General features: G+C 36.8%; 1 protein-coding gene and 1 pseudogene across 2 annotated transcripts; both read left to right on the forward strand.

The window, feature by feature from the left end:
- Nucleotides 1-9,838: 9,838 nt before the first annotated feature.
- On the forward strand, nt 9,839-15,045 carry LOC113191310 (olfactory receptor 51G2). 2 transcript variants are annotated; one of them, XM_026401003.2, is made up of 2 exons: nt 9,839-10,756; nt 15,022-15,045. In XM_026401003.2, the coding sequence occupies exons 1-2, from the start codon at nt 9,839-9,841 to the stop codon at nt 15,043-15,045; spliced, it is 942 nt and encodes a 313-aa protein (XP_026256788.2). The 2 variants fall into 2 exon arrangements, with proteins under 2 accessions (XP_026256788.2, XP_026256787.2); XM_026401002.2 differs by lacking the exon at nt 15,022-15,045 and having other exon boundaries at nt 9,839-10,780.
- Nucleotides 15,046-16,442: 1,397 nt separating this feature from the next.
- On the forward strand, nt 16,443-18,757 carry LOC144254283 (olfactory receptor 51A7-like; annotated as a pseudogene).
- The last annotated feature ends 4,394 nt before the right edge of the window (nt 18,758-23,151 follow it).

Below are 23,151 nucleotides of genomic sequence, written 5' to 3' on the forward strand. Positions count from 1 at the left end.
GTTAGCAGGAAGAGAAAAAAGTTCACCACGTTGTTTGTTTGTTTTATTTGTTTGTTTGTTTTTGTTCATTTATTTCACGTATGCTGTGAAAAAATAACAGTCTCTTAATTACCAACAAAAAATAATTAATTAGCTCTGCAATAAATAGTTTGTGTAACCTTTGGAAAATTACCTAGCTCTCTGGTCTTTAGTTTCCTTAATTCAGGAATGAGTATAGAAGTAAAGTTGGGAGCAGTGGCACATACCTGTAATCCCAACTACTCAGGAGGCGGATGTAGAAGGATTGAAAGTTCAAGACAGAACTTAGTGAGACACTTTTCAAGATAAAATAAAGGGTTGGGGATATAACTCGGTGATAGAGCACTTGCCTGGCATGTACATGGTTCTGAGTTCAATTACCAGTACCTCAAAAAAAAAAAAAAGGAATAATTATACCTTTTCTCCTTAGAGAGATGAAGTGACAATTAAATGAGAAAATTCATGCATGCATATCGCTAACACAGTGCCTGACAAACACACAATTCTCAATAAATATTAACTGTTCTTATGTAGAAAAATTCAACGCCTGTAATCCTAGCGGCTCAGGGGGCTGAGGCAGGAGGATCACAAGTTCAAAGCCAGCCTCAGCAAAAGTGAGGTGCTAAGCAACTTAGTGAGAACCTGTCTCTAAATAAAATGCAAAAAAAAAAAAGAAGTCTGGGAAATGTGCCTCAGTGGTTGAGTGCTCCTGAGTTCAGTCCCCAGTACTGACCCCCCCAAAAAAAAATAAAAGAAAATTCAAAACAGTAGCACAAGTTTCATCTTTCAAATCCTCTGGTAAGTGGAATTTAATTGATGATCACTCTTAATTTACCTCTTAACATTTTTGTTATGTTATTATAATAATCATAATTTTTATTCATTGGCAACCTATTTGCAAATATCCACACTCACATTCCCAGTGGTGGCTTTTCACGAAGGGTACTTGCTAAGGACACATGCACAAAAGTAAGAAAAGGAGCAAATGCCCTGGAAGTCTGAGGAAAGGAACCAAATTGAAATAATATGAAAATATTCCTGGATAATCAAAAAGGCAACAGAGGCTGAGGGTTATAGCTTTCCATGTGAGATACTAATCAAGCATCTTCTAATCAAGCATCTTGACTTCTTCCTTTAGTTATTATGTATATTGTAAGGGTGGAAAGGAGAGAGAAAACCATGTAATGTTTTGTTTCTTTGTGAGGAATTTCCCTCATCTCTGGGCTCAGCCAAGTCATACAACATATTCACACAGGCTGCTGTGGTTCTTTCTTACTGTTTTTGTTTATGTCCCCACAGTGCATAGTTTCTGTGCCACCTTTATTTGTGTTGGTACATATGTCCCAATTAGCTAGCTTGTGTGAATCATTTGTGTACTGCAGTGGGACAGAAGAGGCTGGACACTTGAGGAATTTTCTGGAAGCAGTTTTATTGACTGCAGGGTTCAGAGGTGGCTCTCACCTAAGAATTCTTCCTTTGAACCATAAGTATAGAAATACTTTGAACTTCATATCCAGTGGAGGTTAGGGGACTAGGAGGTTCATATAAAAAAGTGCATTTCGTTCTATCCTTTAGATAGACAGGGGTTTCGCATCTTTTTTTCTGCAAACCTAGCATTTATAAACAAAGAGGAAACTACAAAACACATTACCTTCTGCAGATTTTTGCTGATAGCTGATGTTCTATGCAAAAAACAAACAAACAAAAAAAAAACCTCTCTGATAAGAAGAGGGATTTACATGACACAAATATGGTGGGGGTTTCTGCTTAATTATGATAAGAGTCTTCTGGGTGGGGGTCTCTGGCCTGCTTCAGTATATTACACATATGTCTAGATACAGGAGGAGAGACTTATAACACTATATATTCATATATATAGGTAGTGGTGTCCTCCTCTAGGACTTTACCTAGAGTCAGAAGAAGGAGAAAGTTTTGGCTCAGCAATTTCTTCCCTTTACAGTTTTGTTGCCCTAACTCTAGTTGCCAAAAGGGAAACCAGTGAGAGAGCATTTTACCCAAAAGGGAAGCAAGTAGAACCAGTGGAGCTTCAAGATAGTGGGCTATATACAAAAATGATTTGTTTTAGATCCTTGAATTTCCCAAAGCATCAGGAATGAGAGAAGATTGCAATAGTAGTAGTAGTAGTAGTAGTAGTAATGTGTTTGCATAACTTTACATAGGCACATATGAATATGAATACATACAAAATGACACATATTTACACAATGGCTTGTGCAGTTCAAATACACAGATTCATGTATTCACCCTAATGGAACTGCATGCTTCCTAGTGTCCTGGGTGCCTTCTGTTTTCATCACCCTGAGATTGTTGAAGAAGCCTGCTTCACTCAATTCTTCTGTATTCACAATTCCTCATTCTTAGAGTTCTCACCTCTTCTCATGATGGCCTTGGATCTTTGGGAAGTACTTTCTCACACCTTGACATGTATTTCACTGTTCGTTGTTTCTAGAATCACAGAAGCAGGACTGTTCTTGGCAGAAGCCTGAGCCTTGCTTTCTCATTCCTGTTCTAAGGTAATTCCATTATTGTGGATGAGCACTGTACCCTTCGCCCTGTTTACACCAAGATAACGGGAACATAACTGTCCAGGAAACGTCAGCTGCATGCAAGGTTGAGTAGCACTTGCTGTATTCTTACCTCTTTCCTACCTCCCACCCTCTTAAATACAGGGACCTGCAGGGTGGTGTCTGGAGCTGACTCCGCACACCTTTGTTGCTCACCCCTGCACTGCTCTTGTGGTAGATAAAGATTGTCATTGAAGAATCTGTTTTTGTATTTTTCAAATGACTTTATTTATTATTACCTTCACCATAAAAATGCTAACTTGTTTCAAATGGCTCTGTGTTTTCAATGATTTTAGTGTCCTTTTTTACCTAAATGTTGATTGAAATGTGTGCATTTTTAAATGTTTTAATATTCGTCTAGGAAAACATTGAAATTCAATCATTTTGTTAAAATTTAAATTACCTCTGTCTTCATTAAGTCCCATCTTATTATTATAAAAGGGCTGGTTTCCTTTTTAATTCTCATATAGACTTTTTAGAGAGTAGTTTTAATGAGATTAATTACTATTACCAATATTGCATATCTAATAAACTGGAGTCCAGAACTACTTTCAGGTCTGTATGACCTCAAAAGTTGAACTTTTTTGAGATTGTGATGTTCAGACTTTGTGTATTCAAATTTCTCTACATTATATCCTATTCTTCCCTCACTGAAGATACATGGCTAAGATATAGAGAAGATAGGATTATCTTTCCTATAATATGAACTAATCTTTATGCTCTTTCTATTAAGGCTATTGAAAGATTTATCAAATATTAATCAAAATTTCCTCCCTCTCCCTCCCACCTTCCTCACTCCCTCCAAACAAATGCACTGAAGTCTACTCAAAACATATCTAATAATAGCTTTCTCTTCCAAGAGGTTGGCCTTAAATATTACTCAAGATGGACATGTTTTGGATATGTTTCCCATTTCCATTAATGCAGAAATGTTCCAAGGTGAAAGGATCAGATCATGAGGGCAATAACCCCATCAGTCCATCCTAGAGTGAATGTACTGACTGGTGTTAACCATAAGTAGGTGGGGTGTGATTAGAGGAGATGAGTCACTGGTGTCATGCTCTGGCAGAGCACATCTTCCCCATGGCCCCTTCTCCTTTTTCTCTCTCTGTCTCTACACTCCCTAACTCCCTTGCTGCCAAGAGGGAAGCAAATTTCCTCTGTTAGGCCTTTCCCCCATGATTTACTGCCTCACCTTGGGCTGGGAACAATGGCGTCATCCATGTAATAGACTGAGAGCTCTAAAATCATGAGCCCAAAATAATTTTTTTCTCCTCTAAGTTGCTTTTTTGATTATTTTTTAATTTTTTTTAGTTACTTATGTATCTTTATTTACTTGTTGAGAATCACACCTAGTGCCTCACGCATACTAGGCAAGCACTATACCACTGAGCTACAACCCCAGCCCTCTAAGTTGTTCTTTTTGGGTATTTTCATCACAGCAATGCAAAAGCTAACTAAAACAGGCATGTAGAATAAAATGCATCTCTTATTGTATGTGAAATATTATTTTGCTATTAAATATTTGCTAAATTCATGGATAGATGTTTGACAGGATTATAGCTAAATAGGTGTGATGGACTGAATTGTTTCTACCCTAAATTCTATGATAAAGTCCTGATTTGAAGAGCCTCAGGATGTAATTATATTTAGAGATAAATTCACTAAAGAGATAAGTAAGTGAAAATAAGGTCACTAGGATAGAGCCATATAACTGGTGCCCTTATTAACGAGAAACTTTGGATACTTAAGAGAAGTTAGGAGTTCACGTGCACACATAAAAGGTCATGTGATATCATAGTAAGAGACTAGGAAAAGAGGCTTCATGAGAAGCCAAGCCTGTCAACATCTTAATCTAGGATTTTGTTGGCCTTCAGAACTATAAAAAAATAAATCCTTTGTTAAGCTATCAAGACTATAGCATTTTATTATATAAACTAGTAAATCAATATAACAGGCAACTGAGATGGGTAGTAATTCTAGGCTAAAAGTAAAGATAAACATTTAATTATGGAAGGAATAGAAAATTCTGATTATGAAATCAAACTTGTAAAGAAATCATGAAGACAATGATATGTATGTGAAAATTCCCAAACCCCGTGGTTGACATAAATATCCGATTTTTTGAATCTGTCAGGAAAGGACAAGGCCCAGAAATCTGAATTTAACAAGCATCACAAGAGATTCTGATCCAGATCATCTGGCGACTGTGATTTGAGCCACACTGGCTCATCACACTTCAATGTGTATACAGCATGTCCACCAAGAACATGGGAGTGAGGCCACAGGACCAACCAGGTCAACAAACTGGAATAAACTCTTGGGACTGGTTTGGGGACTCTGGAACATTCCTTAATATGTTTACCTTTACAGTCCCAAGAGAGAGCCAACAAGTTCATTTCAATTATCTGAGTAATAAAAACACTGAAATGGCCCTACCTTCCTGTCTCTAATTGTCTTCTCCCTCAGCTTTCCCAGTGTCCAAAAATGGATGGTTAACTCTTCATATCCTTGTATTCACATATAAAAACTCATTTTCAAGTTTTTTAAAATTTGTTTATTGCTTGCCTTCTATTTTTTTCCCTTTCTTTTTTTTTGTTTCGGTACTGAGGATTCAACCCAGGGCCTATTAAGCACACGCTGTACCACTGAGCTTCACCCTAACCCTCACTATTCAATTTTAACAGAGTCACCTTCCATGCAATGGAACACCAGAACTCATTTCTCATATAGAACTGTAAATTAGTGCCCATCGAGCACCTTCTCCCCATCCCACTTCCCCTCTTTCTCTCCCTGGCCCTTAGTAACCACTATTCTACTCACATTTTCTGAGACCCACTTTGTTAGATTCCACAACAGTGAGATTATGTGATACTTGTCTTTCTGTGTCTAGACCTTTCAAAATATCAAATATGATCATCTATGCCTACCATGCCCAAGGTCACTTCCAATGTACATAATTGGAACTGTGCTGTACCATATATGCAACATTATCAATAGCACATGTTCTGCTTTCCTGGAATTGCAGAGTTTGTTCAAAATTTTCTCCACATCCTTCAGCAGTAGTAACAAGAGCATGGCACCCACTGGACTTCCCATCCAGGCATCTCACAAGTTGTCTCCTTTTTATCTTTCCCTCAGAGACTGAGATAATGAGGTCCAGAGACCTATCCACAGCAGGGAATTGATTAAAGATCCTCAAAGGGTCTCAATAGTACTTCCAGCACTTGCATAAAATCAGGGATTTAAACTTCCACCCTCCAGTCCCTCCATACCTCCTATGCCCTGTGTGTTTAGCCTCCCTTCTTCCTGGTTGTAGGAAGGAAATTGTAGAACTTCTGGGTGCTCCACTGTGGAGCAGAGATCTCAGAAGAGTCAACCTGAGGTGGAGAAGGAGGAGAGACAAAGGATTTGAACCATGAAAAGGCTATAGAGGATGCCTGCTGAAGATGGAAACAGCTGCACCCAGATCTCGCTAACTGCGCAGGATCCCAGATCTGACCTTAGAAGTAGCTCAGAAAGCAGAAAATGGCTTTCTCTCATCCATTCACTTCCTTGGTTCCTGCCCAGAGATTTGCCTCCTACACGGTAACAGCTGGATCACTGATGTAAGCAAGTTGAGTGGGCAAAATTGAGGTGCAGAAATGAGATGAACTCAATTATGAAGGGCTCAGCATCTAATCGTTAGCCCCAGGCACAAGATTATAGAATCAAGAGTTACTTCCAAAAATCAAAGAGTTAGGTGGATAAGAAATAATCTGACCCTCTGGAAGAAAAGCTTTTCTGTAACACAAAAGGACATTTCTATGAGTAACCACAAAATATAAATAGAATCAGAACAGTCATTTATCTTGCCCAAGTCCCTTCAGAAAAAAATCTTCAAGCAGAGCAACTAGGGGTAGAAAGTCATGTTAAATTTACTTCCCAATCCCACCCTACTTTTGATAATTGCTTTAGTACTAATTAGAAACAATGAAATCTTCCCCAAACCTGATAATAGATATTCTGAATATATATTAATAAGAAGCACTTAGAAGAATTATCTTACCAGCATCTTTCTGGTCATCAGGCTAAAACAAAAGGTGATCTTTCCCAAGCAGATATCACTTGGCTTAATTATTCTAGAATTTTTTTTTTTATTTCCATGTCCCTTCCTCCAACCAATCCTTCTCTCTCTGGTTCCTATTTGCCCCTCACCTACCACCACTTACACTTACAAAGCACAGCTTCCAAATCCCAAACACAGTCTGTCTTTAGCTTACCACAAACAGGTGGTAGGAACCAAAGGTTTTTGATCTCTCTATATATCTTTTGTCATGTAACCCTAACCTGTTAAACAGCCAATTTATTAATTCAATTTTTTCCAATAATTGGTATATGCTTTGCAGCTTCAGAAATTTGAATTCCAGCTCCACCACTGATGGACAGTATGACTTCAGACACACTATTGAATTCTCTCTCTCTTTCCACGTTTGCAAGTTGAGATAATAATACTAACTTGCAATGTTTCTCTAAGACCTTAATGTGATCATTTTTACAGTGGTCCTGGTAAAATGCTTGGCAAATAGTAACTGATTATCAGGAATTATTTCACTCTAAGACAATTTTCTGCCTTTTTTTCATAAATCCTGTTGTTGACTAAGATGTAGTGTGCCTGTCTCTGACAGGTAAGTTTATTCTGCCTTTTCTAAATTCACTGTGATGAATAATGTGGTGACCACTGATCATGGCTGCAGCAGAAGCCAAGAAACTTAATGTGAAAGCTAACCTCAGCTTCAAGTGGACAGTGAGTTAATAACAGAGGCTATTTAATGGCATTGGAGTGAAACACAAAATGTCTCTCTATATATGAATGCATTTCTCTAACCAATTTTTTGTCTGATTTTTTTTTTTCAGTGCTGGGAATTGAAACCCAGAGCCCCACAAAATTCAGGCAAGTACTCCACTACTGTGGTCATCCCTAATCCATTTATTTATTACTTTAGATAGAGATCAGGATTCAGTACACTTTAAAGGACTATTGATTTTTATGATAGCTGCTGCTTTTTAATGCTGAATCACCATTTTTTTTTTAAGTGTAACAGCTGATTCGAGTTTGGAGTCAGAAAAATTAGCTCTTGCTTCAAACCCCATTTTGGACTTTTACATCTCTCTGCTCTTATCTATGTTTATAATTTACTTTAAGCCTCTGTTTCTTCATCTATAAAATGACACTATTGTGAGAATGCCATCATAGGAGTTTTTAAGGAGATAAAAATGTACCAAGTTACTAATATTTAACTAAATAAAAATTGAACTCTATTCATGCAAGAAAAAAAATGCTGAGCACTTGCTATTCCAGAGCATATTCTAACACAGACTTCATAGAGGCTAAGGAAGCAAAGCCTGTGCCCTCTTTGAGCTCACATTCCAGTGAGATTATCCATGAGGTGTGAGGAGGTCACTGCTTTAGAAGCCAAGAAGCCTAGTTGGCTTCTGACCCCTGCCCCTGAACTAGACTCTCAAACCTTTCTTTCTTCGTCTCTAGAAGAATGGGCCTACCAGCATCATTGACCTTTGCTCTGTGGACTCTCGTGGATGTGGCTTCATGATCAGGAATGTGGCCACGGAGGATGGTGCTGCATTCTCTCCTGCCACCCAGCTCCTTAGCAGTTGGATTCCTAGACTTCTGGGGAATGCCAGTTCCTAACTGAGTGGAGGATCAGGACTTGGATGATTTTATGTAGCTGTCAGGAATAGCTTCACAACAGCCATCACACATTCTCCAGTTCACTCCAGAGTTGCAAGGGGCAGCATTTATGAAAATCCTGGAGCAGGCTGGGCTTCTGTGTTGGGAAGACCAGAAAGGAGGTGAGTGAAGGGCTTGTCTTTGTCCAGGATTGGGGTATTTATTTGACTGATGAAGTTAAGCAAAACAGAAAAGAGAAAAGAACAAAGAGTAGCAAAGGAACATAGCAAGACAAGGGGAAAAGAAAATTTGGGACATTAGTGAGGAAAAAGGCATATGAGGAGTTTTCAATAAAAGATCTATTCCTACTGCCAAGTATGGTTGCTCATGCCTATAATCCCAGTGACTAGGGAGTTTGAGGCAGGAGGATTGCAAGTTTAACGTCAGCCTGGATACTTTGGTGACATCCTGTCTCAAAATTTAAAAAAGGATGAGTATGTAGCTCAGTGGCAAAGCATCTCTGGGTTCAACCCCTAGTTCTGAGAAAAACATATGTTTATTTATAAGAAGAAGGCAAATTTAACATGGACAATAAGAATAGGAAAAATGTTCTTACTCCTTACCATGAAGGAGCCAACAGAGCGATTACTTGCATCCAAGGAATAAGTCATTGTAGAATAAAAGCCACCCCCCCACACACACACACACAAAGCCATGTCATTCCATGGTAGAATGCAGCCACTGTCGACCCACCATGTCACAGGAGGTAAACTGAATTTTCCCCAATCCCATCAGCCTCTCTCCTGGGTGCTTCTGTATTGAGAAGACCAGAGGATGTGAGTAACCCTTTTTCTAGGGTCAGGGGTTTTATTTGACTAATGAAGTTAAACAAAACAGAAAATAAAAAGTGAAAAGATCAAAGAAGAGCAAAGGAACAAAGCAAGATAAGGGAAAAAAAAGATAAAAGAAAATTTGGGACATTGGTGAGACAGTGACTAAGTCTAATAAAAATTTAAAGCTGAGCAAGATGGCACACACCTATAGTCTCACCTACACACACACAGGAAGTTGAAGCTCAAGAATCCCTTGATCCCATGAGCTCAAAACCAGCCTGGGAAACCTAATGAGATGCCAACTGAAAAAAACAAACAAACAAACAAACAAACCTCTAGAAACCAAGGGAGCCTGGCAAGGGAGGTTGATACAGTGGTCAGAACATTCAACTCACTCAGTTTAGCTCTTAAAAGTTGCACAACATTAGGAAGTCCCTTGACAATTCCACATCTTTCTTATTGAAACTACAAAACAACAAAATATTTCCTTCAAACAGATGATGAAAGGAAATCAGAGATAAAAGTGAAACAACCTCTTAGAACAGCTGGACAGTTCCAGGTCTATTTGATTCTGATCTCAGTCTCTCTCTCTCTCTCTCTCTCTCTCTCTCTCTCTCTCTCTCTCTCTCTCTCCACACATTCATTCAATTTATTCAAGGTGCAATCAACAGCATTTGCACAATTCAGGTAAGGGTTTTTGAAGAAACTGACCTTACCCCTTCTCTCCACATACAATGACGCTGGGACCCTTGGGAAACAGCAGCAGCATGACGTCTTCCTTCCTGCTGAGTGGCATTCCTGGGCTGGAGCATGTGCACATCTGGATCTCCATCCCACTATGCTTCATGTACCTGGTCTCCATCCTGGGCAACTGCACAATTCTTTTCATCATTAAAACAGAGCCCTCCCTCCATGAGCCTATGTACCTCTTCTTGTCCATGCTGGCTCTGACTGACCTAGGGCTGTCCCTTTGCACCCTCCCAACAGTGCTGGGTATCTTTTGGGTTGGGGCACGAGATATTGGCCACGATGCCTGTTTTGCCCAGCTCTTTTTCATTCACTGCTTGTCCTTCCTGGAGTCCTCTGTGCTACTGTCTATGGCTTTTGACCGTTTTGTGGCTATTTGCCGACCCCTGCACTATGCTTCCATTCTCACCAACACAGTCATTGGCAGAATTGGCCTTGCATCTCTGGGCCGGAGTGTAGCCCTCATTTTCCCCTTGCCTTTTATGCTCAAAAGATTCCCCTACTGTGGCTCTCCAGTCCTCTCACATTCCTATTGCCTCCACCAAGAGGTGATGAAATTGGCCTGTGCAGACATTAAGGCCAATAGTATCTATGGCATGTTTGTCATTGTCTCCACAGTAGGTGTAGACTCACTGCTGATCCTCTTCTCCTATGCTCTGATCCTGCGAACTGTGTTATCCATTGCCTCCAGGGCTGAGAGGCTCAAAGCTCTTAACACATGTGTTTCCCACATCTGTGCTGTGCTCCTCTTCTACACTCCCATGATTGGCTTGTCTGTCATCCATCGCTTTGGAAAGAAGGCACCCCATCTGGTCCAGGTGGTTATGGGCTTTGTGTATCTTTTGTTCCCCCCTGTGATGAACCCCATTGTTTACAGTGTGAAGACCAAACAGATTCGTGATCGGGTGACCCACGCTCTTTGTTACTAATTACGTCAAGTCTTGGAGGCACCGTCTCCTTTATGCATCCTTCCTCTTCTATCTTTATAATATCTCACATGCATAAAATAGAGGAAACTTACTTATTTACACAACAGATATATAAGAATGAGCAAACCATAGCTTTCACACAGTTCTCACTCTGTTCAGGTGAATGTGGAGGGAGACAGTAGACTATGATACTGGTAAGTTGTAATTTTCCATGCCCTCCACCACCAGGACCTCCTCCTGTCTGCCATGAAAAAGCTATTTCTGTATGATGAATGTATGAACCTTGAATATGATGCTGTGGCAGAGTTAAGATTAGCTCCAGGCAGCAAATATATAATAACATAGATTATGTGTGAGTCCAGAGTGGTTTCTATATTACTCAGCCACAAAGAAGAATTAAATTATGGCATTTGCTGATAAATGGATGGAACTGGAGACTATTGTGCTAAGTGAAATAAGCCAATCCCCACAAACCAAAGGCCAAATGTTCTCTCTAATATGTTGATGCAGACTGTTCACAACAGGGGGATGGGTGTTTGCTGGATTAGACAGGGTGGAGTGCAAGGAAGACAGTAGAATTAATCTGACATAACTTTCCTATGTTCATATATTAATACATGATCAGTGTAACCCCACATCGTGTACAACCACAAAAATGGGAAGTTATACTCCATATATAAATGATCTCAAAATACATTCTTTTTTTCCAGTGAATTTAAATATTTATCATATAATTTTATATCAAAGTCTTAATGAGCGCTCACAGCATCACTTCTGGAAACAATAAAAAATGCTATATTTTTGGAATGATATTTCTAGTTGGATTTTCATCACATGGCATCATTTAAATAAAAGCTGATTTCATGAAAAGTAATGACACATTCCTTTCTGAACTTAAAATTTCAAACATCTATGATCAAGAAGCAAAATACAGCCTGCAATCAGATATTTTAGCCTTCGCCGTCTACGGCCATACCACCCTGAAAGTGCCTGATCTCAAAATACATTCTACTATCTATGTGTCTATATACTTCAAACTTCAGAAAAAATATGAAACCATTGAAGCATATGCACTTGTAATTTCTGACGTGCACTTGTAATTCCTATATCCACACATTAGTTATGTTCTCTTACATCTTATAGTGAATTCATATTATTTTGATATACTAGAAAGTTCAATAAATAAAGTCTGGCTGAGAAAGTCCTAATTTCTGTGTGACTTTGTAAAATTGTTACCTTTCTGAACTCTATGTATGTATAATATGCCAAAATATACTTTACTGTCATGTATGTCTAAAAAGAACAAATTTTTAAAAATGAATTCAATTTTCTATTCAAATGATTCTAAAAATGTCTATGTCACAAGGATGCCTACTTAAATTAAACATGTGATGTAGTTCCATAGTAGAAGGCTTGCCTTGCATGTGTGAGACCCTGAGTACAAACCCCAGCACAGAAAAAGAAAGAAAGAAAGAAAGAGAGAGAGAGAATAGACAATAATTCCAGCAGGCTATGAGGCTGTAGCTAAGCATGAAATAGAATGTGGAACAAGTCTCACACTTACTTTCATACAATGAACTTCTACAAAAATTACAGGGAATAAATTGGCAAACAAGATACATCTCTCATCCTGAAGGAATTCATGTTCTGGTGAAGCAATCTGGAATATTTTATCATTCTGGGTGATATACAAATTGAGTCTTGAAGGTGAGCTTGGTATTATCCAGGTAAAGTTGAGGAAAATTACTATTCTAAGCAAAGCAAGTATTTTGTTAGGAAGCCAAAAGATGACAGGGAGTAGTAATTGTTGAGAAACTATTAACAATTCTTGTAAAGAACTGCTCAAGGTTGGAGTTGTAGCTCCGTGGTATGGTGCTGTCACAGCAAGCATGATGCCCTCCGTTTGATCCCCGGCTGCATAAAACAAAACACAAAATATGCCAGAGCCACTCAGACTTGAGTTCTCTTGAGACTGAGAGGAGGAGGTATCTTGAGGTGCAGCCAGGAATACACAGGAATCAGAACTTGCAGTGACTGTGTATTTAGTCATTCACTCAGCTAATATCTATTGAGTACCTACTTTAATATACCAGCAATATTTTTGGTTTGGGGAATAGAGCAATAAAACAGAACCAACAAAAACATTGCCCTCAGGAGTCTTGGAGTTTAATAAGGTTAAACAGGCAATAAACATGAGAAATTTTTAAAAAGGGTGAAAAGTGCTATGAAGAAAAATTAACATAGAAAAGGAGAGTAAGCGTTGTGTTGAAAAAAAAGTTGTAATTTTAAGACAGTCAAGGGTAGCTTCACTGAGGTGATAATTCAAGGATATAAGGATGCAGCACAATCATATCTTGGTGGGGAAAGGATTCCAGTAGAGAGAAGGGCATGTGCAAGATGTAGAGCAGGAACATATTTTGTGCTTAGGTATGTTGGGAGCACCACTGCATCTGCCACTGTGGTGTGGAGAGCATGCAGAGTAAGGAGGAAAGAAAGGTAGTGCTGACCATATCACCCAATTCATTGATAGGTCTGGAATTTCAGTTCAGAATTAGATGGGAAGTCACTGGGGAATTGTGAGCAGGAATGTAACTTGACATGGTTTCTGTTTTACAGGAGCATCTTCAGGAGACATGGGAAGCAGCCGGGGGTGGGGGGAAGGAAAAAAACTAGATCATTGTAATAATCTAAGTAAGAGAGGACACTGGTTTGGAGCAGGGGGTGGTTATGGAAGTAGAGGGAAAAGATATACGAAATTTATAATGAATAAATAACAGAATTTATTAAAGGGTTGAATGAAAGATTTTAGGAACTTACTCATTACTATGAAGGCAAATGTGATCTATTAAGCCATGTGCAAGAATCATTATTGCACCTGGGTTGAAGAGGAGAGGAAAGGGAAGAGAAGAAAAAAGAAAGATGAGAGAGAATAAGACTGGAGAGTGGAGGAACAATTAGAAGAGATCATATTATGAGAAAAGGGAGCAACAGAGGTGAAGTTGACAAATTGGAAAATATTCACAAGGTAAAGTTGACAGGATGTTTTCAGTATTGGATATAGATATAAGGAGAATGGATAAGCTTAAAAATCTAACTTTGTGTGATGAAACAGGGAATGGACATTTTAAGGGAGGAGAGATGATAATTTTGTTAGGGGAATATAAAAAGAAAAGTTATCTCATGGGATTTATGGCCCATACTAAGCTTATTAAGTTTGAGGATCTGAAGTCAACAATTATCTCTCAAACTTCTGCACTCTTCTTTGAATTTAGTGGAATTAATTCCTATGCACCACACTATAACTTCACAGTGTGCTCAAGAACAAAGACCTGCACAATTGGAAAGACAATAATTCTCAGTTGTCTGGTATAAATGAGATGACACTCTCAGCTCATGGCATCACATGCAATCGTACTTTATGTAAAGTCAGACACACTGTCAAGTGGCTGTGCTTCACATCCTGCTTGTATCAGAAGCACCATCCGATGTGAATCGCAATATGTATACGGGGTAAAAATGGGAGTTCATAATCCGCTTGAATCAAATGTATGAAATATGATATGTCAAGAGCTTTGTAATGTTTTGAACAACTAATAATAAAAAATTTTAAAAAATCATACTTTAATAATAAAAAAAGAATCACCATCAGGACATCAACCCAACCCATCAGCTCCCACAACCTGACCTGCCATTGAGCTGGACTCCATTGTATATTTCTGTGGGGAGGGGAATTCTCTTCAAGGTAGAGACCATATTTTTTGTGTTCTTGCATCATTGTAATTGATCCTCTGTCATTTCCAGGATAAACTTTGTATTTATTTAACAAATATATGCTTCAGTGTTTTATGGGGATCCTGGGTGGTCTCTGAGACAACTTCCTGGAAATTTCTAAGGTCATAACTACTTTCACAATAGTATTAAGATGGCATTTGATTTTATATGTGTTTTATAATTTCCATTTGCATTTTCTCACAAGCATACAGTGAAATTTTCCAAAGGTTAAAAAAATTAGAAATCGCAAAAGATTGATTTAGAAGCAGATATAACAACTCTCTTATTTTAACCATGACATCAATGAGATTTGCAAAAAAAAATGTTAAAAAGTATAAAAAATCATGAAAATTTTAAAAATGCAAAAAGATAAAAATAAAGTCTAACTAGACTGTGGAGAAAATGGAGGCCTTATATACTGTTGGTAGGAATGTAAATTAGTATAATCACTATAGAAAAAAAGTACAGAGGTTCTTCAGAAAATTAAAAAATAGAACTATTATATAATCCAGCCATACCACTTCTGGGTCTAAATCCAGGGGAAATAAGTCAGTATTCAAAAGAAATACCTGAACACTCAGGTCTATTGTAGCACTATTCACAATAACTAAGATATATAAGTAAATTAAAAGAAGAAAAACAGTAAACACACTCAATAAAGTATTATTCAGCTATAAAGAAGAAAAAAATCCTGTCTGCATGAAAAATGAATAAAACTGGAAGTCATCATGTTAAATCAGATAGGTCAGACACAGATAAACAAATATCTTATTCCCTCTCTCACATATGTGGAAACTAAAAGAATAAAGATGACCTGAAATTAGAAGAGGATACTAGAGGCTGGGAAGCATGATGGGAGAGAGAGCAACAAGAGTACAGGAAGGTGATTAGACATGATTGATTCATGATATTTGCATGTATGGAAATATCAGGGTGAATACCACTAGTTTGTAGATTTAGTAGGTGTCAATAATTATAATTTAAAATGGAAAAATATTAGGATTCATCTTACATGAAAATATAAAATAAACTTTAAATGCTTTATATAAATGATTATTCTACATGTTGATTGATGTGTTGAACACTAATTGTCTATTTTCTTCTTACAGTCATTGTTATTTTAATTCATTTTGTCATGAATTTACATTCACTGTTTTCTCATATGTGTATTGAAACATGAAACATGTAAGACCTCATTGAATCTGCATACACTACCAACTGGGGGGAGAAAAACTGAGGCTGAATCAAAACGATAGCAAAACCAGAAAATGGAATGAGTTCAAAAGACTAAATGAGCACACTTAAACTAAGAAAAGAAAGGAAATGAATATTTACTTAGTATTTTGTTATGACCAGTAATCACATGTGAAATATTGTTTCTCTGGGTGGTGTCCCTTGTACATTTAATAAGTTGGAGCTAAACTTCTTCAAACTCAAAAATTATGCTACTTATGCTAATATCTAATGTATTTATTGTTGTTATTTAATGTATATATATATATTTAATGTTAGTTTCAATTTCTAAGATTATAAAAATTAACATATATAATGTAGTACTTGACAAATAAATGTGAGAAAGAGAAGTTGAGGCAATGTATTCGTGATAGGCAGAAAAGTGCACCCTCCTACAAAGAGGTCCTAACCCCTGAAACTTGTGAATATACTTCCTCACATAGCAAAAGATAACTTTGCAGATATGATCTAGGTTGAAGACATTGAGAGAGAGAGATTATCCTGGATTATCTTGGTGAACCCCCTTTAATTATGTGGATCCTTAAAAGCAGAGCCTCTTTCCCAGCAATGGTCAGAAGGAAATGTGACAGAAGGCAAACAGCACAGGGGGACGTAACATTGGTAACATTGCTGACTTTGAAGGTGGAAGCAGGGATCAATGAGAGGAGAAATGTAGGTGACATCAAGAAGTTTCCATAAGGAGCCAATGCAATGCTTACAGTCCTCACAGAAAGGCAGCATGCCTGGCTCCTGTTTCAAGCTCTCTGCAGGATGTCAGTTTTTAAATGTTCAGTTATCTTGGCCAAATTCTCAATACAAAATTTGAATTCATCGTTCAAGCTAAGCCTCTAGTTTCTAAAAAGTTTTCCTTTTTCATCCATAGCAATACTGTCTCCTCAATGCCTCAGACAGATTGTCATGACAATGAACTCCTTGCTCTCCTTCCAGTTAAATTTTTAGTTGTTTACTCAAACTTTTGACTTTTTCTTAGACTATTTCTATACATGAGAACATGTTCAAAATATAAATTTTGGTGAAGAATATCTTGGTACAAAATTCAGCATACTGTATGAATCTGGTTTTGCAAAACACGTAAGAGGAGAAGGACTACATTACCCAAATAGGTTAAATAGCAAACTTACAGAATTTAAAATTATTTCTAGTCATTTAGTGGAATTTGTGAATAACCTACAAACTATATGTTTGTTTCATAAATGCCTTCCTTCTCTCTCTGCCCATCCCATAGTCATCTCTTCATAGGATTATTGCACTCTCTCTTGTTGAGTGGCTTCTTAATTTCTCTCAAGTTCAATCCATCTTGCTCATGGTTCAAATATACTGTTCTTTAAATTCATCATGTTAGGTGTTTGTTTAGAGACTCAATCAGCTGTTCAATAGCTCCTGAATTTTAACTTTTCCTTGGAAAGTCAAGGGTCAAATGATTTCTCTCATATGCAAAAGCTAGAGAGAAATAAGGAATCAAAATAGAGGAGAACTTACAAAAATTGGGAGAACATTGAAGTAGAGTAAGAGGCGGAGGAAGAGATGAGAAAGAAGCAGAACTACAGAATTAAAGTGACCAAATCATGGTATGTGCATGTACGAATATCACAATGAATTTCACTTTTATGTAAAAGTATAAAGCACTAATTAAAAAACAAATAAATAGAAGAAAGACCAAGAGAGTAGAGGAAGAAGATTAGGGAGAATGAGGAAAGAGGGTAAGGAGAAGTATTGGGGATTGAAATGGACCAAATTACTTTATATATATTTATGAAAATGTCAAAATGAGCCTCATTATTTTGTGTAACTATAATACACTAGCAAAAACATTTTTATAAATTGCACTATTTTTTGCTCGTTTCTCAAACTTGCTAAAGAGAGAGAGAGAAGCACAACAGACACATGTTGAAAGTGTCACTTCAGACTTGTGAATAAATAATTTCAGATCTGAAATTAAGATCACCACCCATTTCTGATTGAAATTACAGGGCTGGAGCATGCTCAAGTGTGGAACTCTGTACCCATTGGCCTCATGTACCTGGTGGCCAGCTTGGGCAAATGCACTGTCCTCTTCATCTTTTTTTTTTAATTGTAGATGGACACAATATCTTTATTTATTTATTTTTATGTAGTACCAAGGATTAAACCCAATCTTACATGTGCTAGGCAAATGCTCTACCACTGAGCTACAACCTGAGCCCTGCTCCATTCTCTTTGTATCAGGACTGAGCCCTCGCTCCATATACTCATATACTATTTCCTTTCCATGTAGGCTGTCTCTGAGGGGGATCTATCCACCTCCTTCCTCCCTACTATGCTGCAAATCTCTGTTCAATGTCACTGCAATCTCCCCAGTTGTCTGTTGTTTTTCAAAAATCTTTCTCCATGGATTCACTGACAGGAACTGACTGATCATATCTTTTGGCTACATACCACAATCCTTTGAGATACAGAATGTCCTTACTAGTGCCAGAGTTGCCCAAATGGGTCAGCTGTTTCTCATTAAAAACATGCTCTTAGTGCTGTTTGACATACTGTAGGCAACATACTATAGGAAAAGCCTACTTTCTCACTCTTATAGTCTCTGTCAGGATGTTGTGAAGCAGGCTCTTGCTTGGACAACACACTCAACTTTTTTCTCTGGTTTCCTCATTGCCCAATGTCAAAGAAGGTGTTCTTGCTATGTCCTATGTGTGTATCCTGAAGATGATGATAGGAATTGGATCCCATAGGGAGTTGCTCAAGGACCTCGACACCTGTGTCTCCCACATCTGTGCCTTGCTCATGTTCCATGTGCCCTCCATCACTTTAGCATCCATGCATCACTTTGGCCAGCACAAGTCCCCACTTGCCATGATCCTTGTTGCTGTCATTTTCTTACTAGTGCTACCTCTGATGAACCCCTTTGCATGTTGAGTGAAGACAGAGCAAATTTATGAAAGAGTTCTGAAAAAACTGGGAATAAAGTGAAAATATGGCAGGGGGTAGTAGGGCAAGATCAACCAGGATAGGGAAGAAAATGATATCTTAAAAAGAGTTGTATTATCAATGATTCATCATTATCTTTAAAATCATCTTTATAATCAGTATAACCTATACGATGGTCATTATATTGACCAAACATAGCTAGTTACTATATGAACATAGGACTTACATGGGCATTGATAGGGATATAGGGACAGTTATACAATAGCATGAATAATAATTGTGAATCAATACAATGATATGCTATTTTAATTACATTGCTGATAGCACAAGGATAAGTACATGTGCCAGTAGATCTTGTCCCCTGCAGATAATGAATATCAGACAAGTCAGAGGTTAAAGGATGCTACCCCAATCTGGTTGCAGATTTTCTTTCAGGTGGCTCTTAGGCATGTTATATTCATTGAGGGAACTTTAGCTGTTTTGTAGGAATTCTTGATTTCCCATGTAAGTGAAGTCACTTACTGTTGTGAGGTGGAACAATGTCCTCCTTCTCCTCCTTCTTTAACAATAAAATAGGGACAACCAGTAATTTTTTTACCTCAAAGTTTTCATAGCCCTGTATTATGAGATTAAACTCTCTCACAGCATTCTTTAAGGTAAAACAAAAAAAAAATTCTTTTTTCCCCACATAATTCCAGAGTTCCAATAAGTAATAACTATTATAAGTAGATAGATGATTGTACTTTTAGTAAGGAGCAGGAAAGAAAAAAATATATATACGGTAGTTTTAAAAGAACTGAGTTATTAACTGCTCTAAAATAAACTTTATAAAGTATGGTTCTTGTGGATTATTTAAGTATTTGATATTTAAAACTATGATATAGCCAATTAACTAAGTAAGCTAGAAATAATTTCAGAATTATTTTATATTTATGTAATATAAATAATGTATATTTATATAACTTAAAATCTTATACATGCATGTATGATTTTATATTTTAAAAAGATAACAACCAACTATAGATGATAGGGTTCCTCAAATTATTTTCTGTAAAATCATTTGCTTCTTGTGTATTTCTTGTTTGTGTCTGCTTAATAACAGGTAAAGATATAAAAATAATCTCAGCAATTTAATGAGGTCCTCAGCAACTTAGTGAGAACCTGTCTCAAAATTAAAAAAAAAAAATAGGTTGGAGATGTAGCTCAGTGATAGACCAACCCTGAGTTGTATCCCTAGTACTATATGCATATGTGTGTGTGTGTGTGTGTGTGTATGCACACGTATGTATTTAGAATAAGTCAATCCTTAACACTTTTATATGAATTGGGGAACAAATTAATATATTTTAATGTTTTATTGTCTAAACAGAACACACATATGATATTATTTCTCTTTCAAAGAACCATTTTCAAGAAGTTTTTCTCTGATGGATAAATATTCATATTTATTTTTTGTCTCCAGGTGAGTTTAGATAAGGTTTTATTGTTGGGTAGCTGACCCTGACTGATGCCCTAATCAGGGAAGAAAGGGTGAAGCTTGCCTCTCCCCAGGTTGTTACTCAGTTCTTTCTCAGGGACCCACACATTCACCAATTCTATCATAATCATTAGTTTATATATCTGTCTCTCTTACTTGTATTTTGTTTCCACACAAAAATGGCATAACGAATATCTTGGTGTAGTTCCAGTACTTTTATAGTACATATGGAATGGCATCTGGCTGGAAGTCTTATGCAACTTTTCCCCCAACTTGTTTTGAGAAACAATCTTAACAATCAAAGAGCCTTTGATGATTATGAAAATATTACAAGTACTATGAACATCTGAAGTGATAGAAAATGTAGCCTGCTTGGGCTCAAACAAACAAACAAACAAAAAGAATCAGTCAGTAGAAACAAAGAATAAATCTAACAGAATCATGCTGGAATTCCACCACTGTGTATTTATAAAAAGCAGCCATCAAAAATAAATACATAGACACATAAAAGGAAGATCACTAAAGCAGAGGAAGGAGAATGGGAGACAGGATGGGAGGGAAAAGGGGAGACAGGGACTAAGATGGAGTCAATCAAATTCCAGACATGTATGACTTTCTCAGAATAAGCTCAACCATTATGTATCATTAAAACCCTCTAATAAAAAGAAATCAGTGAGTAACTGAATTTTATGTCCTGAAGATGCCCTAAAAAATGTTCTGTTAAACCCCCCAACACACATACATTTTCATGAGTGAAATTAAAAACATTGTTTATACTCCTTTTAGTGTTTGCCCCAAACTCAGAATTTCAAATCTGTGCCAGACAGGAATTTCTTAAGTGACAACATGTCAATTAATCTTGTTTCTGCATCTTAAGACTGAACAGGTCCATGTTCTGGTTCTCTGCATTCTTATATAGGTTTCATACATTTCCAGTTCAGCTTACAGTAACATTTCTTTGGAAATTTACTACAACAATTCTAAAAATTGAGTAACAAGAGAGACTATAGAATATAAGATAAAAACAGAAACTAGGCTAAAGCTCAATATGATGGTGACATTTATTACACAGGGTAAGATTGTGTGGTTCACTCACCAACTTAATAGGCAGAGGAAGGAAAGAGAATCAAGGCATTATAACACACCATATAAGACCTGGCAACATATAATAAAGCAATATCAGAAAATAATGCCGTATAGATTGATTGGTCAAATAACACTAGTAGGAAAAAATGACAGCCTAAAGTTTCCTATGTGTGGGCATGACATGGTGTCACACACAAAGATAAATTAAAATAAATTAAGAGCTGAGGTAACTTTAAAATTTATTTAAATCCAAGTAAAACTATCATCTCTGGATGGGAATTTTTTCTAAGAAAACAAGAATGGAAAAATAAAAAGGAAAAGCATGTTTTTGTTAACAAGTGATTAGTTGTATGAATAATATTTAAATAGTAAATTAGAAATAATAGGATATACCCAGGGTTTACCAGGTGTAAGCCTATTGGCCTATATGTTTACCTCTATCAGCAACATTAACTTTGCAAGAGCACAGAGTGATAGGTTTATTGATTACTCCTATTCTATAGATTAGGAAGTTAAAACTTAAAAAATCAACAACTTTTCCAAGGAAATAAAGGTCAAATGTGTTCAGAGATTGAATGCTAATGCAGATAGTATGATTCTTAAACCTATAATTTCAGTTACTACACTAAATTTAGTTACTTTGTTTCCTTCTAAGTTTAATAGTTCATATTACTAGTTCTCTAAGAACATAATCAGTGGTATGATCAAATATATATTTATTAGGATATATGTCAAGAGTAACTGAAATGTTAAATAATAGGACTTCATAACCTTAACCATGATATAAATATTATATGCTGTTGTTCACCCATGCAAGACAACACTAACAACTAAGTGGTATATACTAGGCAGTGTATCAGGTCTTAAGGATCGAATGAAGCATAAGACACAGGCCTGCTATGAAGCAGCTCACAGTTTGGTAGTGGGGAGAACAAGTAAACAAATATTAATATTCACTGACTAAGATCTGGTAAACTTAAACACACATAAAAGAACAACAAATTGCCTATTCTGGTAGAGACTCGAAGAAAAGATAATACAAAGTACTATGACTTAACAGAGAATAATATCATACAAACAAGAGACACATAAGCATATATTATTGTGTTAATCTGTAAATGTATATGTGTATATTTGTGTGCACTTATGTTGACTTGCTTAGAAAAAAAGATTAGGTCATATATAAAATGTCATTAGTGGGATTATAAATAATCTTTAATAATTTTCTGTATTTCTCAATATATTCACAATTTTAATCTATATTTCATATGACATTTATAATCAGAAAAAGGTTCCAAATATATTCAAATAGACTAAGCAAATGAGAGCAAGAGAAAAAGAGTGTGTGTGTGTGTGTGTGTGTGTGTGTGTGTGTGTGTGTGAGAGAGGGGGGGGATTAAAGAAAGATGTACAAAGAGTATATCTATGAGGAGACAGTGCTCTCTAGAAGGAATTGAAAAGAAATTGAAAGGAGTGTGCAAGATTTTCCTAAAGTGTTTAACCACAAATTTCTATATGTGTGCTTTTGCACACATATATTTATTTTTACCAACTCAAAGAAAACCTTCATTGCTCCCTTGGAATGTGAAAAAAATATATAGTTGGATGCAAATATAAAATTATTGTCATTTATTTCTGGTCTGAGAATTAATATTTTAAAACAGATAAATTGTTCCATTGAATTTAAATGACTTTAATGTGCTTTTTATGTGCACACACAGGAGACACTGTCATTTTGTTAAATGTCTGAAGAACATATACACAATTAAATGGGTTTTGAATTGTGGTATTTATGAAACTCTGATAAGCTTAAGGAAACACTATTCTGTTCTCCCACGCCTATATTCCAAATGGAATTGCCTCAGTCACCAAA

Source organism: Urocitellus parryii, chromosome 4 (genome assembly GCF_045843805.1).
Source record: "Urocitellus parryii isolate mUroPar1 chromosome 4, mUroPar1.hap1, whole genome shotgun sequence".
NCBI classification, from domain to species: Eukaryota; Metazoa; Chordata; class Mammalia; order Rodentia; family Sciuridae; genus Urocitellus; species Urocitellus parryii.

Bases quoted from the DNA above. Each gene is read 5' to 3' on its own strand.
- LOC113191310 (XM_026401003.2), top strand. From the start codon at position 9,839: ATGACGCTGGGACCCTTGGGAAACAGCAGCAGCATGACGTCTTCCTTC. The intron at 10,757-15,021 runs GTGACCCACGCT...AAAAGTACAGAG, and splicing joins CCAAACAGATTCGTGATCGG to GTTCTTCAGAAAATTAAAAA.